General features: G+C 36.0%; 1 protein-coding gene across 1 annotated transcript in view; it reads left to right on the top strand.

Moving 5' to 3' along the window:
* Positions 1 to 17,611, top strand: part of LOC150102843 (uncharacterized) — an 836,492-nt gene that overhangs the window by 777,321 nt on the left and 41,560 nt on the right. The window contains exon 21 of the mRNA XM_090397955.1: positions 12,817 to 12,943. Coding sequence (XP_090254081.1) covers positions 12,817 to 12,943 — 127 coding nt within the window. The remainder of the gene's footprint in view (positions 1 to 12,816; positions 12,944 to 17,611) is intronic.

The following is a 17,611-nucleotide window of genomic DNA, read 5'->3' as shown; positions in this document are numbered from 1 at the left end:
GACTGTACAATGTTAGTTATGAAGACAGGCTGGGGGAATGTGGACTGCAGAGTTTGATAAGAAGAAGGAGAGGCGATATGATTGAGACTTTTAAACTGTTGAGAGGTAATTGCAGGTTCGATGCTGGGGAACTTTCTTTTGCTTGGTGAAACAGGGAAAAGGAGCAAGGACAAGAGGCCATCCCAGTAAGTTATGAAAAGAGGCTGTCCAGCTGTGGGTTTCAAGTTCAAGTGGGAAGTATGTTATATCAACCATATCATCAAGAAGCGGAGTTCCTCAAGGCTTTGTCTTAAGTGTGACTCTCTTTTTAATGGGTTCAGATTATCTACTGAAAAAAACCATCTGTGTGCACTTCTGCCCTGATCCTGATTTAAGAACTGGACAAGCACTAATCCCTGTAGTTCCAGAGGCCAAGTTTTTGGGACTCATCTTTGATAGAAAGCTTTCTTTACACACACACATTCGTCATCTTTGTGATAAGTGTAGAAAAGCAGTGAACATCCTCCATACTCTATCCTATACTGAATGGGATGCTGATCGATATTCCTTGCTCTGCATCAAAGCTTGATCATGATTCCAGGTTACATTTCTGTAAGGGAGAGCATGCTTCGGTGGTTGGACCTGGTCTGTCATCAAGGTATCTGATTAGCTACCGGTGCTTTTCGCACATCACCCGTTCATATCCTTTATGTTGAATCAAATGAATTCCCTCTATCACTTAGACAAAAATATGTCTCTTAATTATTCTCTAAGAATAAAGTCCCTTCCAGATCACCCTATATGGACTAGTATCTTTTCTCTACGTTGGGGGATCCTGTATCACACACATGCCAGATTACCATCTGTCCTTCTGGTGTGCACATTAAAGAGGCTATGGAAGCTATTGGCATGAATGCTGTCAACATTATCCACACCAAACAAAATAGCATTCCTCTGTGACAAGCTTGCACTCTATCCTGCTACCTCACACTTTGTCTTCTACAGAAGCCTCATACACTTTCATCTGTCTACCTTCAAATTGCACACAGAGTAGTCCTCTCTGATTTCTTTCACATCTCACATTTCTTTCAAGATCAGAGATCTTTGATCTGAATCATCAGTATAGGTGGGTCATCAGCCTTCAGATCCCTGAGTTGGCTATGTTGCTGTGTTCCCAAACATTACAATCTCTAACCAGAGCCCATCTGATTGCACTAACCATACAGAAGAGTTGCATGCCATTCATCTCGCACTTATGCATATCAAAGAAAACTCCTACCAGAAGTATATACAGACCCTTTGAGCTATTTTCAGGCTATCTCCTCTCTGATGTATAATCCACATCCTGTGCTTGGTAATGCTTCAATCCTTCCACAAAATAAATACCCCTAATTTCGATATTCGGTTGTGTTTGATTCCCAGCCACATTGGAATTAAGGGAAATGACATTGCACATGCATCTGCTAGATCAGCTCATATTTTCTCGACGTACTGTTTGACCATCCCTTATGCTGTCTACACACAGGTTATAAAATCGAATTTAATTGCACAATGGCAATACTCATGGCAGGAAGTACTGATGAACAAATTACATGAGATTAAGCCTGACATTAAGCACTGGCAGTCTAATCAAATGGAGGAACAGAAGAGAGGAAGTTGTTCTTGCTAGGCTGTGCATAGATCACAGTCATCTCACATATTCTTATTTACTGAGGGCTGATGACCCACCTATGTGTGGGAAATGCAACACTCATGTTACCACTAGTCGTATTCTGATGGAGAGAGAGAGAAATTACATTTTTATTTTATTCATGTGTGGGTTTCTGTGGTTAAGAAGTTCAATAGAAATATTCATGTGTGACCACATGTTTATTAGAGAGCTGTTTTTAAAATACTAAACAAGTACTGAAAATAACTCGACAAGTTTCATTAGTCGTAAGACTAACATCTTCAGGGATAAAGATAACTAACAGTTTAAAGCAAAAACTATAAGAAATTCTGAAAAACAAGGTCATTTGTTGGTATTACGAACATCAAAAAAGTTCATTAAAAAAAATCGAATAACAGATCCATACAACTGTTAATGCATGTTAGTTGGAGAGAGTGGTATTTGCTGTTGCGTTCTGTGGTTCACGCTCACTCTGTCTGAGGTCTGAAGTGGGTAAGTTTTTAATAAATGATGACCAAATTTGATTTAAAATCAAACCCTGGTTTTTGTTGCATTGCGTAGGAATTTTAATCATATTTGCTGCCTCTTTGAATTTTCTTGTAAAACAATTCTTATCAATATAGGACATGTTTGTTCTATCCCAGAGTACATCATGACTTATAGAAGCTGTGTGATATGCTAAGCCATATTTATGTTCTCCCTTCTTTTGTATGTCCTTTTGATGTTCGCTCATGCGGATTTCCCCCCGATCTCCCTGTCTGGCCTACGTAGCAGATGCCACAGGAACAACGAATATTATAAACCCCTGGTTTTTTCATTGGGTGATGTGGAGGTTTTGGAGGATGAAGAGGTCTTGATATTTTTTTTAAAGTGGCAGGAAAGTCACTTTTATGTTGTACCTGTAGAGCAATTTAGCTAATTTATCTGTTACATTCTTGATATAAGGAAGGGTGACCGCGTTCTTGAAGTCTTGTTTATTTAAATATTTTGTAGGTGCTCTGTTGAGAATTTTCTTAATTATCTTAGTTGTGTAACCATTCAATTGTAGGATGTGTTAAATATTGTATTTCTTCTTTTTGCTTTTCTTCTGTACTGGGGATGTTGTATGCTTTATCCCTTAAGGTTTTTATTAGGCCTATTTTTTGCTTGGGGTGGTGGTGTGAGGTAGCATGAAGAAATCTTCCTGTGTTTGTTGGTTTTTTATAGATGGAGAATGATAACCTGTTTTTTCTTTCACTTATAAGGATGCCTAAGAAAGGAAGTTTTTTTATTTTCTTCTAGTTCCAGAGTGAAGTTTATGTTTGGATGTAAGTTATTAAGGTAGTCTTTAAATGTAGTCACTTCTAGTGCTGTTCTTGGCCAAATGATGAAGATATCATCCACATAGCAGAGCCATATTTTTGGTTTTATGTGCCAGTTTTGTAAAGCATTATTTTCAAATGATCCTTCAGGCATGTTAGCGAGTTTAGATGTTGTCAGTATTTTCACAAAGATTCCAAGAAATGAAACAGTAAACATCCTGGAGAATCTTTTTCCACCGGATAATGTATAACTCAACAAACATTGCATAAAAAACACATTCTTCCTTTACCAAGAAAAACTCTTGGAACAAAAAGAAGGACTAGCAATGGGTTCACCCCCTCTCACCAGCTCTAGCAAATCTCTACATGGAAAATTTTGAAAATAATGCTTTACAAAATTTTATAAGAATTTTCTTATATGTAGACAGAAAGATTTCATGTAGTTTTTAATCTATATTTATGCCTTCAGAAATGCTAGGCTTTTGTTCATTAACATTTCATTGAACAACTTGCATTATTATTATTATTATTATTATTTAAATTAATGGGATATTTAATCCCACATTATTTCAAAGCCAAATTAGAAAACTCTAATTCGTACAACTCTACAAACTCTTTCATGCCGAATATAGCAAACTATAAAAGTTTGGCGAGTCAAAGCGTGATCAAACACCTGCGTGGTACAATACCAGGCAACTTGTTGTAAAGGTGGATAAAGCTAGGATCGCTATTCTTAGTATTTGCCCTAATGTAAAACTCATCCCCTAGGAGATGTATGTTGTTTTACATTAAGAGAGATAGGTCACTACCCAGACCGGTTTCAACCTTTATTGAGGTCTCATCAGTGATTTGGTAGACCAAATAATACCAAGATTATAGTGATAATAGCTTTAATACTTTACAGTATGAGTTGGCAAAAAAGGTGCACAGTTAAATTAATGAAATAAAGAGCCAAAAGGCTTCACTTCGGCGATGTTAAAATTATTTAAATTAAGGGGATATTTAATCCCACATTATTTCAAAGCCGAATAAGAAAACTCTAAGATAGAAATCAAAGAGTTTCATGCCGAACATTAGGGCAAATACTAAGAATAGCGATCCTAGTTTTATCCACCTTTACAACGAGTTGCCTGGTATTGTACCACCCAAGTACAATACCAGGTGTTTGCTCATGCTTGGACCCACCGAACTTTTATAGTTTGCTATATTCGGCATGAAACTCTTTGATTTCTATCTTAGAGTTTTCTTATTCGGCTTTGAAATAATGTGGGATTAAATATCCCCTTAATTGAAATAATTTTAACATATCCGAAGTGAAGCCTTTTGGCTCTTTATTTCATTAATTATTATTATTATTATTATTGCACCCTCTGTGGAGTCTGTAGACTCATCATGGAAGGTTCATTCAACTGACATGTTTATCATACCAAATCTTAAAATCCTTAACATTCCTTTCATTAACAACACATTCTGGTAATGCATTCTATTCACTGACAATTCTCCAAAAATCTACTCTTCACCACACTCTTATACAACTTCCTTGTTTTTCCCCTCTCACCTTCTACTCTTTTTATAATCTCATCTGGATTAATCCGATATAATCCTCTCACTAACTTTAATGTCTCTATCATATCACCTCTTTTCCTCCTGTACAGTCAACACCAAGAATAGAACCCTGTCCACTAAACTCTGCAATCCACATTTTTTTCAACCTCTCTCCATAGCCAGCAGTCCAAAGTTCTGATATTGTCTTAGTCACTCACTTCTGGACCCTTTCCAATGTCTTTACATCACGCTGAAAACTGTATATAGTACACAGTCTTATATTTCTGCACTCCAAAATGCAACACTTTGCACTTATTGATATTAAAACTGCAACTCCACTCCTTTGTCCAAATCAAAAGTCTATTGAGATCTTCCTGAAAGGAATTAACATCAGCAATGCTACTTATAATTCTTCAGAACTTTGCATGTAGCAAACAAATGAAGATCCCCAGTCAGTCCACATGATATATCATTTACAAACAAGTTAAACAGCAGGAACCCAAGAACAGAACCCTGGGACACACCACTGGTAACCCTCCTTTTTTTTTTGAGACACTACTCCATCATACACAACCTGCCAGCATCATTCAGAGAGGCAATTTCCAATCCATCTAACCAATATACTATTTATTCCTATCCTCTGACCTTTTGACACCAACTTATCACATGGTAATCTATCAAATGCTTTTGCAAAGTCCAAGAATATCACTATATATGATTCTCCCTTATCTAACACACCTATCATAAAATGCAAGCAAATTACTAAAACAGGACCTACCCTTTACAAATCCATGCTGATCATCATAAAGAATGTTGTGTCCATCAGCTCAATCCTGTATTCTATCCCTAAGCAATCTCTCCACTGCCTTGACCACAACTGCAGGTATACAGGCAGGTCTATAACTGGAAATTTCCATCCTAGAACCATGCTTGAGGAGTGGTACTATTTTGCCTTCTTTCCACTTTTTGGGAACCCTAACCACTGCAAGACTTTCATTAAACAATCATATCAAGGGCATAGCTAACTGTTGTGCACATTCCTTAAGAGCCTGGCTGGCTGAGTTGTTGGTTAGCGTATCTGCTCTCCAGCCAAAAGACTGTGGGTTCAAATCCTGCTGTGGGCATGGATGTTTGTGTTGTTGTGGAAATACTAGTGGCAGTGGTTGGCATTGGTGTAGTTGCGGTCAGTTGGTGGATTAGAGCAGGTGCCCTCCCTCCCTCGATGAGTCTTTGGACTCCCTGGAGGTGTATAATAATAATAATATACTGTGATATGTCATCCATTTCCACAGTATTATTAACATCTAACCCAATCAACACCTGATACACCTCTGATTCTTTCACTTCCAATCCTCCTAATATGCCTCTCTTCTATATATTGCACCACATCATTTACACCGGATATGAAAAAGTGCTTGTTTAATAATTCCACTATATCCTTTGTAACAGTTATTCTGCTGCCATGACTATCCACCAGTGTCAACTTGCCATAATTATTCTTTCTCTTGCTTTTCATGTCACAGAAAAGTTCTCTTGAATTAACCTTGGCCTGACCAGCCAGTCTCCTCTCATACTGCATCTTTTATTTCTTTTCCATGCTCATCACCTTTCTTGCCTGCACTTTATGCTCTTCATGGATCCTATCACCACCGACTGTCTTGTACCTCCTCCATAACATTTTCTTTTGCAGCACAGCTAGCTTGATTTCACTGTTCATCCATTTCACTCCAACTCTATTTACTCACTTAACCCTTGGTATGCAGTTACTCATACATTGCTTTTGTCAGATACTGCCTTGTGAATTTCCGTGCATTGTCAACATCTGTTCTGCTCAGCTCATCTACCCAATATATTGATGCTAACTAACTAGAGAGCTTCCTATAATCACCTTCTTTATTCTTCCTCACATATATCCATTTTTGGCAGTAACCTTATCTTGTTTCATCACTTCCCAAACAAGTACATCATGATCACTCTCATCAATCGGCGGCAATATCAACAGCTCATTAATAACTACATCTTGTGATGTTATCACCAAATCCAAAACATTAAGCCTCTAGTTGCTTCAGTCACATGCTGCTTAAGATATTTATCTTTTTGAAATTCAACAAAATCACTCTCCTTGTTCCCATACTACACTGAATCATACAAATCCAATTCAGCTAGCCATAAAGTATTATTTCTATGCCCCCCCCCAAAAAAAAAAATTGTTTAATCTTAGAAACTATCCAAACAGAGAGAGAGTCCATTGATTAACAATTCTTCTCTTAATTATTTTCTTCCCCTGCCCACACCATCACCACATAGATGCTAGATATGTCTGTTTTATGCTTTTTTGCTGATACCACCATGAGTAGTAATCATCAAAGCCTCTCTCTTTAGTTCTCACTTCCATCCCCCAAAGTTGTATGCATCATCACCAGTTTAGATTCAAGCATGAAACTTCCTGCAGTATCTATTAATTCTCTTATTTTGTCTCTGCAGTTGCCATCTTATGAAGTTTGCTACATGCATTGTTTTTCACCAGTTAGCATATAAAATCATGTGGAAAGGGGGTGGGGGAATAAATAAAAAAGCGACATTTCTTGTGTGCTGCTAGCCTAAACCCATCTGTAATACCAGTACACCATAAGTCTTTAGCTTTTCATATGTAGGATTAGTGTGTTTAAAAAAATAAAAAGTTTCTGCAAAGAGACCATTAGGAAACTTATTACTTTATATATTTTGCTGAAGCTTCATGCTAACATTTTTTATGTTCAATTCAATAATTTTGAGAATAATTTAATTCTCTTCATGAAGAAAACCGCTCCATTCTCCTGCCTCTTTTAAATGATAGGATGTTGGGCCTTTGAAACACAGTCCAGTATTTTAATTATAAGATGGTCCAAATTATTTTTCAGTACTTTTCTTTCAAATATTTTTCATATATAAAAAACAAAATGATTCATCATATTACTGAATTACTCTGGACTAGGGATAGCTATGAAAGTTTTTTTGGCTTGATTACTTTTCTCTTTATATGCTTATCCTTGGGTAAAGATTAACCTCCTTACTGGCCAAGGTGGATGAAATTGGACCAAATTGTACTTCTTATCTATGTTATTCAATAGGTGTTACAGAATCGTATCCAGATTTAGCTGGACATCTATAGACATTATGGCCAGTTGCGGGGTTATAACAAGAATATAAAACTACTGCAGCTAAATGGAAACAGCAATTAAATCTTCAAGTAAACAAATCATTAAAAAATATTGAAGCAAAAAAAGAACTAGGTTCTCACCAAAATTACTAAAGAACTATTAATCAAAACAGAAGTATTGCTCAAGTAAATAAAACTGAATATGATGACTCAACAAACTAAAGAGGAACGTCAAAAAAGGATACAGATCACTGCATTAATAAAGGATGGCTTGGAAAATAATGCCATTTTAAAAATAGTAAAAGAGATAGGGTGTGTGCTGGTAACAGATAGATGAACCAACTAAAAATGAAAAGGGAGAACTCACAAAAAATGGAAGAAAAGAAAGCATTCCAACATCAATTGCCTTGTGCCACTATAGACAGGGTCATTGCAACCCACTAATCACCTATAGCAATGCTTAAGAGCAGCAACTTTTAGAGAGCTGTAAACACCAGCAAAAGTGTATCGCAACCATAAAAGCACTGCTTAGGAGTAGTATACACCTTAACAATGGTCCTGACTAGATGTTTTTTTTTTTTTTTTACTGAATGCTACAAGAGATGAATGATCAAAAAGCTTTGACAAGAATGAGCTAGATGTTGATCTGTTAAAATCAGGACTAGAAAAATTCTGGCTGAAATCAGAGAAAACATGACACACACACACACACACACACACACACAAAATCAATTAAATAAATAAAAATAAAATAAAAATTGTAAATTAGATATAAATAACTATAGATCCTCACTGGAGTTATTTTATTCAAAATAGAATCTCCAGCTAACCAACCATATGAGCAAGCAGGATTTAAGAAAAATTCTCTAGCAGATCATTTTCATATAATAAATCAAATTACTGAAAAATATAAGGAATAAAAAATCTCTGTGAATTGCTTTTATTGACTATAATAAAGTATTTAAATGCTTATTGGCACATGGTGTAAATGTATTAAACTAATCCAAGTTATTCATAACAGAAATCATTCAACTATTTGCACAGAATGGAAGATTACTTCCCAATCATTATGATCCAGCAGACCATAGACTTTTATGACTCACTTTAAAAGTACGTTCAGAAAATGTAGGGAAGAATTAATCACCTGGGTGCTGATGTTATTACCATTTTCTTAGAAGACCCCACTGAATTGATTGGGTCTTCTGACGCTGAACTGAACGACATGAGCAAACTGGTGTGACTGAAATGAATTGTGCAAAAGCAGAAATAATGACCAAAAGTTCAGAAATTCCTATCTTGCTATATGGTATCAACATTGATTACATGCTGAAATATACATTTCTGGAAAAAATAATACTCTTCAACAATAAATAAGATGTAGAAATGCAATCCAGAGTAACTGAAGCATGGAATAATTACCGTAGATTGGGCCATGATTAAAGAGTGATTGCCTCTCTCTCTCTTTAAAGAAAGTTGGATTCCATTATGTTGCCCACATTAATATATGGTTCCCAAACTTGTTCCTAGTGGGGAAGCAAGAGCAAAGATTTCAAGCATGGCTGCAAGCAGTGGAGAGAAGTATTTTGGGAATTTAAAAAAAAAACAAAGAAGATTAAATATTGTAACATTAGTCATGTCTCAAAATTGTTGATGTTAATTGTTAAACCAAACAAAGTGAAACTGGGCTGGCCATGTAGCCAAGATGAAGATGACAGATTAGGGGTAGAGAGATGAGATCATAGGAATAGCGGGAAACAATTGGATGATGAAAGCCTCTGAGAGGGAGGAGTGGAGAAAATCCTTTTTCCAGTAGTAGATGCAACAGGGAAATAATAACCACAATATGCTGATATGTTATTCTTGTAATATCATAGGTATCTTAGAAAGCAATCTCATTATGATCAAAATAACAGATAGTAATTTTAATGCATGTTAGGTGCATTCTCATAGGTATCAGTGATTTCTGCTTTGGTAGGCCAGTAATTTTAATAGAGAGTCATTACTGATTTTGTGATATCTCTGCATGGATTTCATACAGATTATTTTAATGTTATTATAGAAATATAAGTAAATTAAAATTTACTTACTTGTTAACTTATGTTAACTTATTTAGGAAAATAAGCATAGAAAAATTAAACACAGAAACCAAAATTACGTGAAATAAATTTATTAGTAAATAAATAAATACATTTAAATTGGCATAATTGTGAACAATCAGCCAAACAAGGAAATTCGTTGTATCAAACCTTCCATTATATGACAAAGTATTCTTTTTGGTCCATACTATACTGAGACTTTCAAATTTTTCAAATAATTTCACTCTAGAAATTTTCTAGTGTAACATTTGTCATTTGATTTTTTTCACCATCTCTGAATTATGCTTTAACTTTAAGCATAATCTGTAAGTTTGTTTCCAATAGTTTTGTCCATTATTGATGAAACTTCCAACACTAATAATATTATAGATATGAAAGTAAAAGAGAAACTAGTTTCAAATAATAACAAATTCATGGTTAACTTTGACATCGTCATGCAAACATCCCACTAGAGGCAGCTGTCCACTAAAGAAAGCATGGAAAAAAAGAATTCCTTCAATATATGAATATAGTGATTCATTCTGATTTCTTCAGTTGTCAAAAAAAATTCTATAAGTAGACAGAAGGAACTTACACTGGCTTCTCAGTATATACCACATTTGTGCAGATTCATTGCCGATTACTTGGAGGCATGGTTCCTGTCTTCAGTTTCACTCATATCCACTATCTGGCTACTATGCAAATAATTTCTTTTATAATATAATAATAATAATAAGGTGACAGCAGAATTGGATAAAAGAAATGGCTCCACCATGATACTGCTGAACTTTTCAAAGGCATTTGACAGAATACTGCATGGAAAATTATTTCATAAGTTGGAGCAAATGGAAACGGATATGAGGCCTGGTGGCATGGATGGGGGGTAGCTGAGAAATATTAGAGGGTGGTATGTGGTGGAGTGGAATCAAGACAAATGAGAATGACTGGTGGAGTGCCCCAGGGCTCTGTACTAAGACCACTACTCTTTAATATGTACATTAATGATATATAGTGGAAGATGTGAAGGGGAATATTCAGTTGTTTGCTGATGATGCAAAACTAGGAAGGGCAATAGTTGATAAAGGTATGTAGATATTTTACAGGATGATTTAAATAAATTGGCAGTGTGGGCAAAGGACAATGGTTGTCAATTCAGTGTTGTAAAATGTAAGCTAATGCACTTTTGGATGAAAGGATTACATGCTGCATATTATATGATAGTACTAGTTTACAGGAAATTGACGAGGCTAAGGATCTGGGGGTGATGGTAAATAGAGATTTGAAATTCAAATGGCAAATTGCAGATAGTAAAATAGCTCAGAGGATTCTTCGGATGTTGAAAAACACACTGACAAGTAAAGATACAGAGGTTATTATCCCTCTTTATAAGGCTATGATTTGGCCATATGTTGACTACTGTGCACAGATTTGGTAATCTGCATTGCTTGTTGATCAGGAGGTAGTGGAGAGGATTCAGAGGTCTGTGGAATGTTCCCTATGAGGACAGATTGGGGGGGGGGGTAATTGTAGCGTTTAGCTGACAGGCAGAGTAGAAGAGATATGATAGAAACTTTTAGGTTACTAAAGGGATTCTATAAGATTGACAAGAAAGGATTTTTTCCAATACATGGAGAGTAGGGAGAAAACAAGGATATACTTGGAAGCTGTCTAAAAAAGTGTGGTAAGTTAACAGTGTGAGGATGACTAGGTTCTTTATTTAGAGAGTGGTGAATGAGTGGTATGCATTACCAGAGGTGGTTGTGAGTGTCCCAACAGTGAATAGGTTTAAGGAGATGTGGTATTGTGTTAATGGATAAATTGGGTCTCCTGCGATGAGTCTTTTGACTCCATGGAGTACCCATATAAATAATAATAATAAAATTTATATCATGTAAGTTTTAGGTTCTGTGTTTAATTTTACTAAGTATGGCAACTTATGTACCAATATTAAAACAAAATAAGCTTAATTTTGCTATATATAACTAACATCCGTCTGTATTTCATACCAAGTTCTCTAGATTTCTTACAGGTAGTTCTTACAGGTAGTACTGTTGATTAGTCACGATACTGATGAATATCTTAATAATATCTGCAGATGCTGTTCAAAGTACAAGTTGTACATGATCTAGTATTGCCTGCCAGACATGAACTATCTACCTGCATTTTGCATGTGATCACAGTTTGCTTGCTGATTTCAAAAGTGTCCAGAAGTTTTGCTTACCTGTATCTTGAATTGATGAAGCACTACTATAAAGAAATATATAAAATAAAAAATAAATAAAAATGCTTTGCGAATAACCATACAGCTGTATGATCGGAAGGCAAAGATCCATGAACATGTGACTAGAATACCAAGTTTTGCAATCACCACCACCTGTAGAGCTCTGAACTCACAGACCATACAGTAAGTGAAGATCAACACAATGGATTTTTCCCTTACTCTGCAACTTCATAATTTTAAACATGGACTGTCTTGAAAATTTTGGAAAATGTTTCAAATGATCAAACTGACCATGAACAGAAATGCAGAATACATTAGATAATATCTGGTAAACAGTATATCACAGAAGATCAACACAATGGATTTTTCCCTTACTCTGCAACTTCATAATTTTAAACATGGACTGTCTTGAAAATTTTGGAAAACGTTTCAAATGATCAAACTGACCATGAATAGAAATGCAGAGTACATTAGATAATATCTGGTAAACAGTATATCACATAAGCATTGAATATTCTGATTTCTATAGGGATTCATTATTAGAAAAAGTTTTAACAAACTTTTCAATTTAACAAATTAATTTAGAAAAATTAATTATTCATGAAAAATTGATTATTTATGAAAAAATTTTCTCAATAATAAACTTTAAACTTCAAAAATATTGAAGTTGTAAAAATAAACTTTTTATAACTTTAAATTCAATGTATTATGTCATTGAAGAAATATCCCTAAAATATATCTCAAAAGTAGACATATTTCAAGGATACTAGAAATTTCAATGGAGTTGACAAAATTCATTTACAGACAAGTAGCTAATTTTTTTCTTTTATGAAAATAAGTATATTTCTTCATGATTTGTCACTCATTCCTTTCCTTTATATTATCAGAAATTCCCAAAGAAGTGAAGAACTTTCTTGTCCTCAGTACTTAGGACCAGATAGCCCGAGTTCCATGTCATCTAGTTTGTTAGATATTGAAGAGCTCACTTCTGCTATGAATATCTCAGGGAAGGAGGTATATAAATATATTATATACATATGTATTGTATATATATGTTATTACTTGTGAATCTAATATTTCATTTAATGATCTATGTGAGTAACTGTAGATCAGAAGAACAATATAAAGGACTTCAAAATAAAATTTTAAAAAATAGACTTATTTTACAGACCCTTGTTATTAATTCTTGATATATGCATATGTTTCATAAGTACAATGTACAATTTTTATATGGAATTATAGCTGTATAAGCAGAGACAGTACAAGGTGATCAAAATTAGGCTGTTCCTACACAGATCTATTTGGAGTACTAACTGGTGAAGAAAATATATTGCAACTTGGCATGCCTGTAATCCATAACATATGAGATGACTGTGATTAGTTTCGTCCAACATCTGAGTTGGACAAAGGAAATGGCTACACAGTGGTACTTTTGGATTTTGTTAAGGCTTTTGACAGGATACCTCATGGAATACTGTTGTGCAAATTGGAGCAGATGGGGATGGATACTAAACTGGTGATATGGATAAGAGAATGGCTCAGGGATAGATGCCAGAAAGTGGTGTATAGAGGAGCAGAGTCCAGGATGAGACAGGTGACTAGTGGTGTGCCTCAGGACTCTGTGCTTGGGCCGTTATTGTTTAATTTGTACATAAATGATATAGGAAATGGCTTAAAGGGAAATATTCAGTTGTTTGTTGATGATGAAAAGTTGGGTAGTGCAATAAAAAAATCAAGCTGATGTTGAGAGTTTGCAGGATGATTTAAATAAGCTGGCAAAATGTGAACAAAGTAATGGATGTCAGTTCAATGTGGTAAAGTGTAAAGTTATGCATTTTGGGATTAAAAGATTACCAGCTGTTTACTACATTGATGGAACAGTACTCCAAGAGATCGATGAGGCTAGGGACTTGGGGGGTGTTGGTGGATAGGGAGATGAAGTTCAGGGGACACATTGCTAAGGTATCCAAGATTGCGCATAGGATTACTTAGTTATTGAGGAACACTAACATCCAGAGATAAAGAAGTTATTATTCCCCTTTATAAAGCACTGATACTTCCACATTTGGATTACTGTGCTCAGTTTGGATTCCTTCGAGATGAGGAGGTTGTGGAGAGGATTCAGAGGAGTAAATTAGTGAGTAAATTAGTTGAGTGATGTAAAAAATGCTCCCTACATTGATAGATTGAGAGCTTGTGGATTGCAGAGGTTGGTTGATAGGCAGAGAAAAGGGGATATGATAGAAACATTTAAATTACTAAAAGGTTTTTATAAGATTGATGCAGGGGAAATGTTTCAGCTGTGTGATAGTGATGGAAGAACAAGAGGTCATCCCTGGAAATTAAGGAAGAGTGTGGTTAACAAAGGTTCTCGGCCTCTACCATAGATGGCCAAGATTTTTTTTTTTTCTAAATTGGAACATTTGCCATAAGCATCCGTATGAAATTGCAAGTCATTCTATCAAGTAGTTTGTTTTATACAGCTGTCTGAAGCAAGTGTTGTCTGTATCCCTTGAAATGAATAAAATTGAGTATCGTGCAGTCATAAAATTCTTTGTAAAAGAAGGTTTAACGCCAAAAGAAATTCATTCGAAGTTCATAAAAGTTTATGGGCACTCTTTTCCTTTGTTTTCAACAATTAAGAAATGGGCTGCCAAGTTTAAATGTGGGCGTACCAGCCTTGAAGATGATCTATGTGAAGAACGTCCAGAAATCATTGATCAAGTGCACAATATGGTATTCGGCGAGTCAAAGTGCGTGAAATTGCTAAGACTATAGGCATTTCAAAAGAACGTGTAGGATATATTTTGCATGAAGAATTGCAAATGAAAAAGCTTTGCACAAGATAGGTGCTGCGCTTGCCCACAGCAGATGAAAAACGCACTCGCATGAAAATCTGTGAACAGTGCTTGGAGCATTTTAACAAGAATAAAACTGATTTTGTGCTTTGATTTATTACTATCGATGAGACTTGAATTCACCATTACACACCAGAGTCAAAACAGTGGACAGAAGCCAGTTGTTCAGCACCAAAGAAGACAAAGTTAGTTCCATCAGCAGGAATGGTCATGGTATTGGTGTTTTGGGATGCTAAAGGCATTTTGTTTATTAATTATCTTGAAAAGGGTAAAACAATAACCGTGGAATATTATTCTTTTAACCAGACTAGACGAAAAAATTCATGAGAAAAGACCCGGTTTGCAGAAGAAAAATATTATCTATCAGGACAATCCACCTGCCCACAAAAGTGTTTTGGCAATTGGAAAATTAAGGGATCTGCAATATGAATTGTTGGAACATCCACCCTATTCCCCAGATTTGGCTCACTCGGCCTTCCCAAAACTAAAACTCTTCTTCGCTGGTCAGTGTTTTTCTTCGAATCAAGAGGTGATTGCAGTTGTAGAAGGATATTTTGCAGATCTTACTGAGAACCACTACAGGGATGGGATAATTGTGCTGGAGCATCGCTGGAATAAATGTATTACTCTTATGGGAGATTATGTTGAAAAATAAAAATAATTTTCAAATTATAAATTCATTTTTTCTGCTGTTATCAACCCATTTCTGTATGCTACTTCTCACCAATCTCTCCAGTATCTTCACCACAACTCCAGATATACAGACTGGCCTAAAATTTGATGCTGCAGCCTTTAGATTAACGATACCAAGAAATTATGTACTTGGTTTAATCCTTTATCCAAGTGTAAGCAAAGAAAGTTTGCATCTGAAGTATTTTTGGGACTGGGGCATCTCGTTTAAAGAAGCTAATGACTTCCCATCACGTGCCTTAGTATCTCATAATGCAAAGCACATATCCTTCCAGACATGTATAATGCTGTGCATTATGGGAAGGGCCACTACCCAGAGCAGTTTTGAGCTTGCTTTGCATTATAGGATACTAAGACAAGTGATGTGGAGTCAATTTAAGACTGGAACAATTCATACGAATTGCTCCAGTCCTAAAAATACTTCAGGTGCAAACTTTCTTTGCTTACACTTGGATAACGGATTAAACCAAGTATATAATTTCTTGGTATCTTTAATTTATAGTATATGAAAAAAACTTCCAACAAGCAAAAGCCTTATCATCCCCTTTATGCAGTGAAACAATTTTACTCTCCTTCCACTCCCTTGGAACCTGTGCTGTTGCAAGACTTTTATAAAACAGCCATGCCAATGCTACTGCCAATTCCCTGGAACATTCCCTTTAGATGTGTGGTGATATGTCATTAAATCTTATCGCCTTATTCACATCAAGTTTTTTCCTCAAATATCTCCTGCTCACTCACAGTTAAGCCATCCCTCTCCTATGTCCTGTACACTTAATTTCCTCATGATTCCACCCTGATCTGGATGAAACACTCTTATAAATTGATCACTGAATGCAGCAGCAGTTACCATTCTTCCTTCTACTCACCACATATCTAAAAAAACTCTAGGGTTTTTCTTTTCCTGATTTTCCAATTTATGCTCATACACTACTTTTGTTTTCCTTACTAACTGAGTCACTCTCCTGGCTTATTCTTTATACTCTCTCTTTATATAACTGACTATTACCATTATTCATCTTGTACTTCCTCCAAAGTATTTTTTTTCTCCAGAGTTCACGCACATTCATCCATTTTTTACCTACCTTGTTCAGCCTTTTGGCCTTGGGAATACATTCACACATTGATGCTGTTATGTCTTTCCCTGTCAGTTCCCATGCGGCATTTATTTAATTATCGCTCATCTCCTTGTTCCATGTTATAGCTCCAAGCTGTCTCCTAAGCTTGTCATAATCACCATCCTTATGATTTCACATATATCCTTTCTTCAAAAAAGTCTACATATGACTAGCCACAGCACAGGTGATTACTTCATGATCACTTTCACCAACTAGAGGAAAATGTGAAACCTCTCTCACAATTACATCTTCTGATGAAATGATCTGATCTAGAACTCTCAATCCTTGCATGCCCTGCTTTATGTGCTGCCTAAGATAGTCATTATTATTATTAATATTATTATTCAGGCCTCCAAGGAGTCAAAAGACTCATCGAGGGAGGTCCTTCCTAAGACATAAAGTCTGTCAAGACTCACTGAGGGGAGGTCCCCCCCCTGAGAAACACAAAGTCTATCATACCACTCTTTAAACTCACTGACCGTTCTCGCTCCAACCACTCCATCAGGCAATGCATTCCACGGCTCAACCACCCTCCACACAAAGAAACCACTCCTTACCCTCTTGCTCACAGTTTCCTTTCGTAACTTCCAGGGATGGCCTCTTGTCATCACTCCTTCCCGCTGATCAACCAAGCGAAAGAACTCCCCAGTGTCAACCCTGTAACCACCTCTCAACAGTTTAAAAGTCTCAATCATATCACCTCTCCTTCTATCCACCAAACTCTGCAGTCCACATTCTCTCAGCCGATCCTCATAACTATCCTTGTACAGTCCTGAAACCATCTTTGTCATCCGTCTTTGTATCCTTTCCACAGTTAATTTATCTCCTTCAAATCCTGGGGACCAAATCTGAGAACAGTAGTCCAAGTGTGGTCTGATCAGAGACTTATACAATGGAATGATAACCCTCTTATCTCTGCAGGTCAGTGTCCTTCTCATAATAGCAGCAATCCTGTGTTACCTTCACCACCTTTGCAATATGTCCCCTAAACTTCAGGTTTCTATCAATCATCAACC

The sequence above is a fragment of the Typopeltis vanoorti genome, chromosome 9 (genome assembly GCF_054136105.1).
Source record: "Typopeltis vanoorti isolate ZY-2024b chromosome 9, IOZ_Tvanoo_1.0, whole genome shotgun sequence".
In the NCBI taxonomy this organism is placed as follows: domain Eukaryota; kingdom Metazoa; phylum Arthropoda; class Arachnida; order Uropygi; family Thelyphonidae; genus Typopeltis; species Typopeltis vanoorti.
The sequence above is the reverse complement of the archived record's forward strand: the minus strand, read 5'-3'. Positions and strand labels throughout refer to the sequence as shown.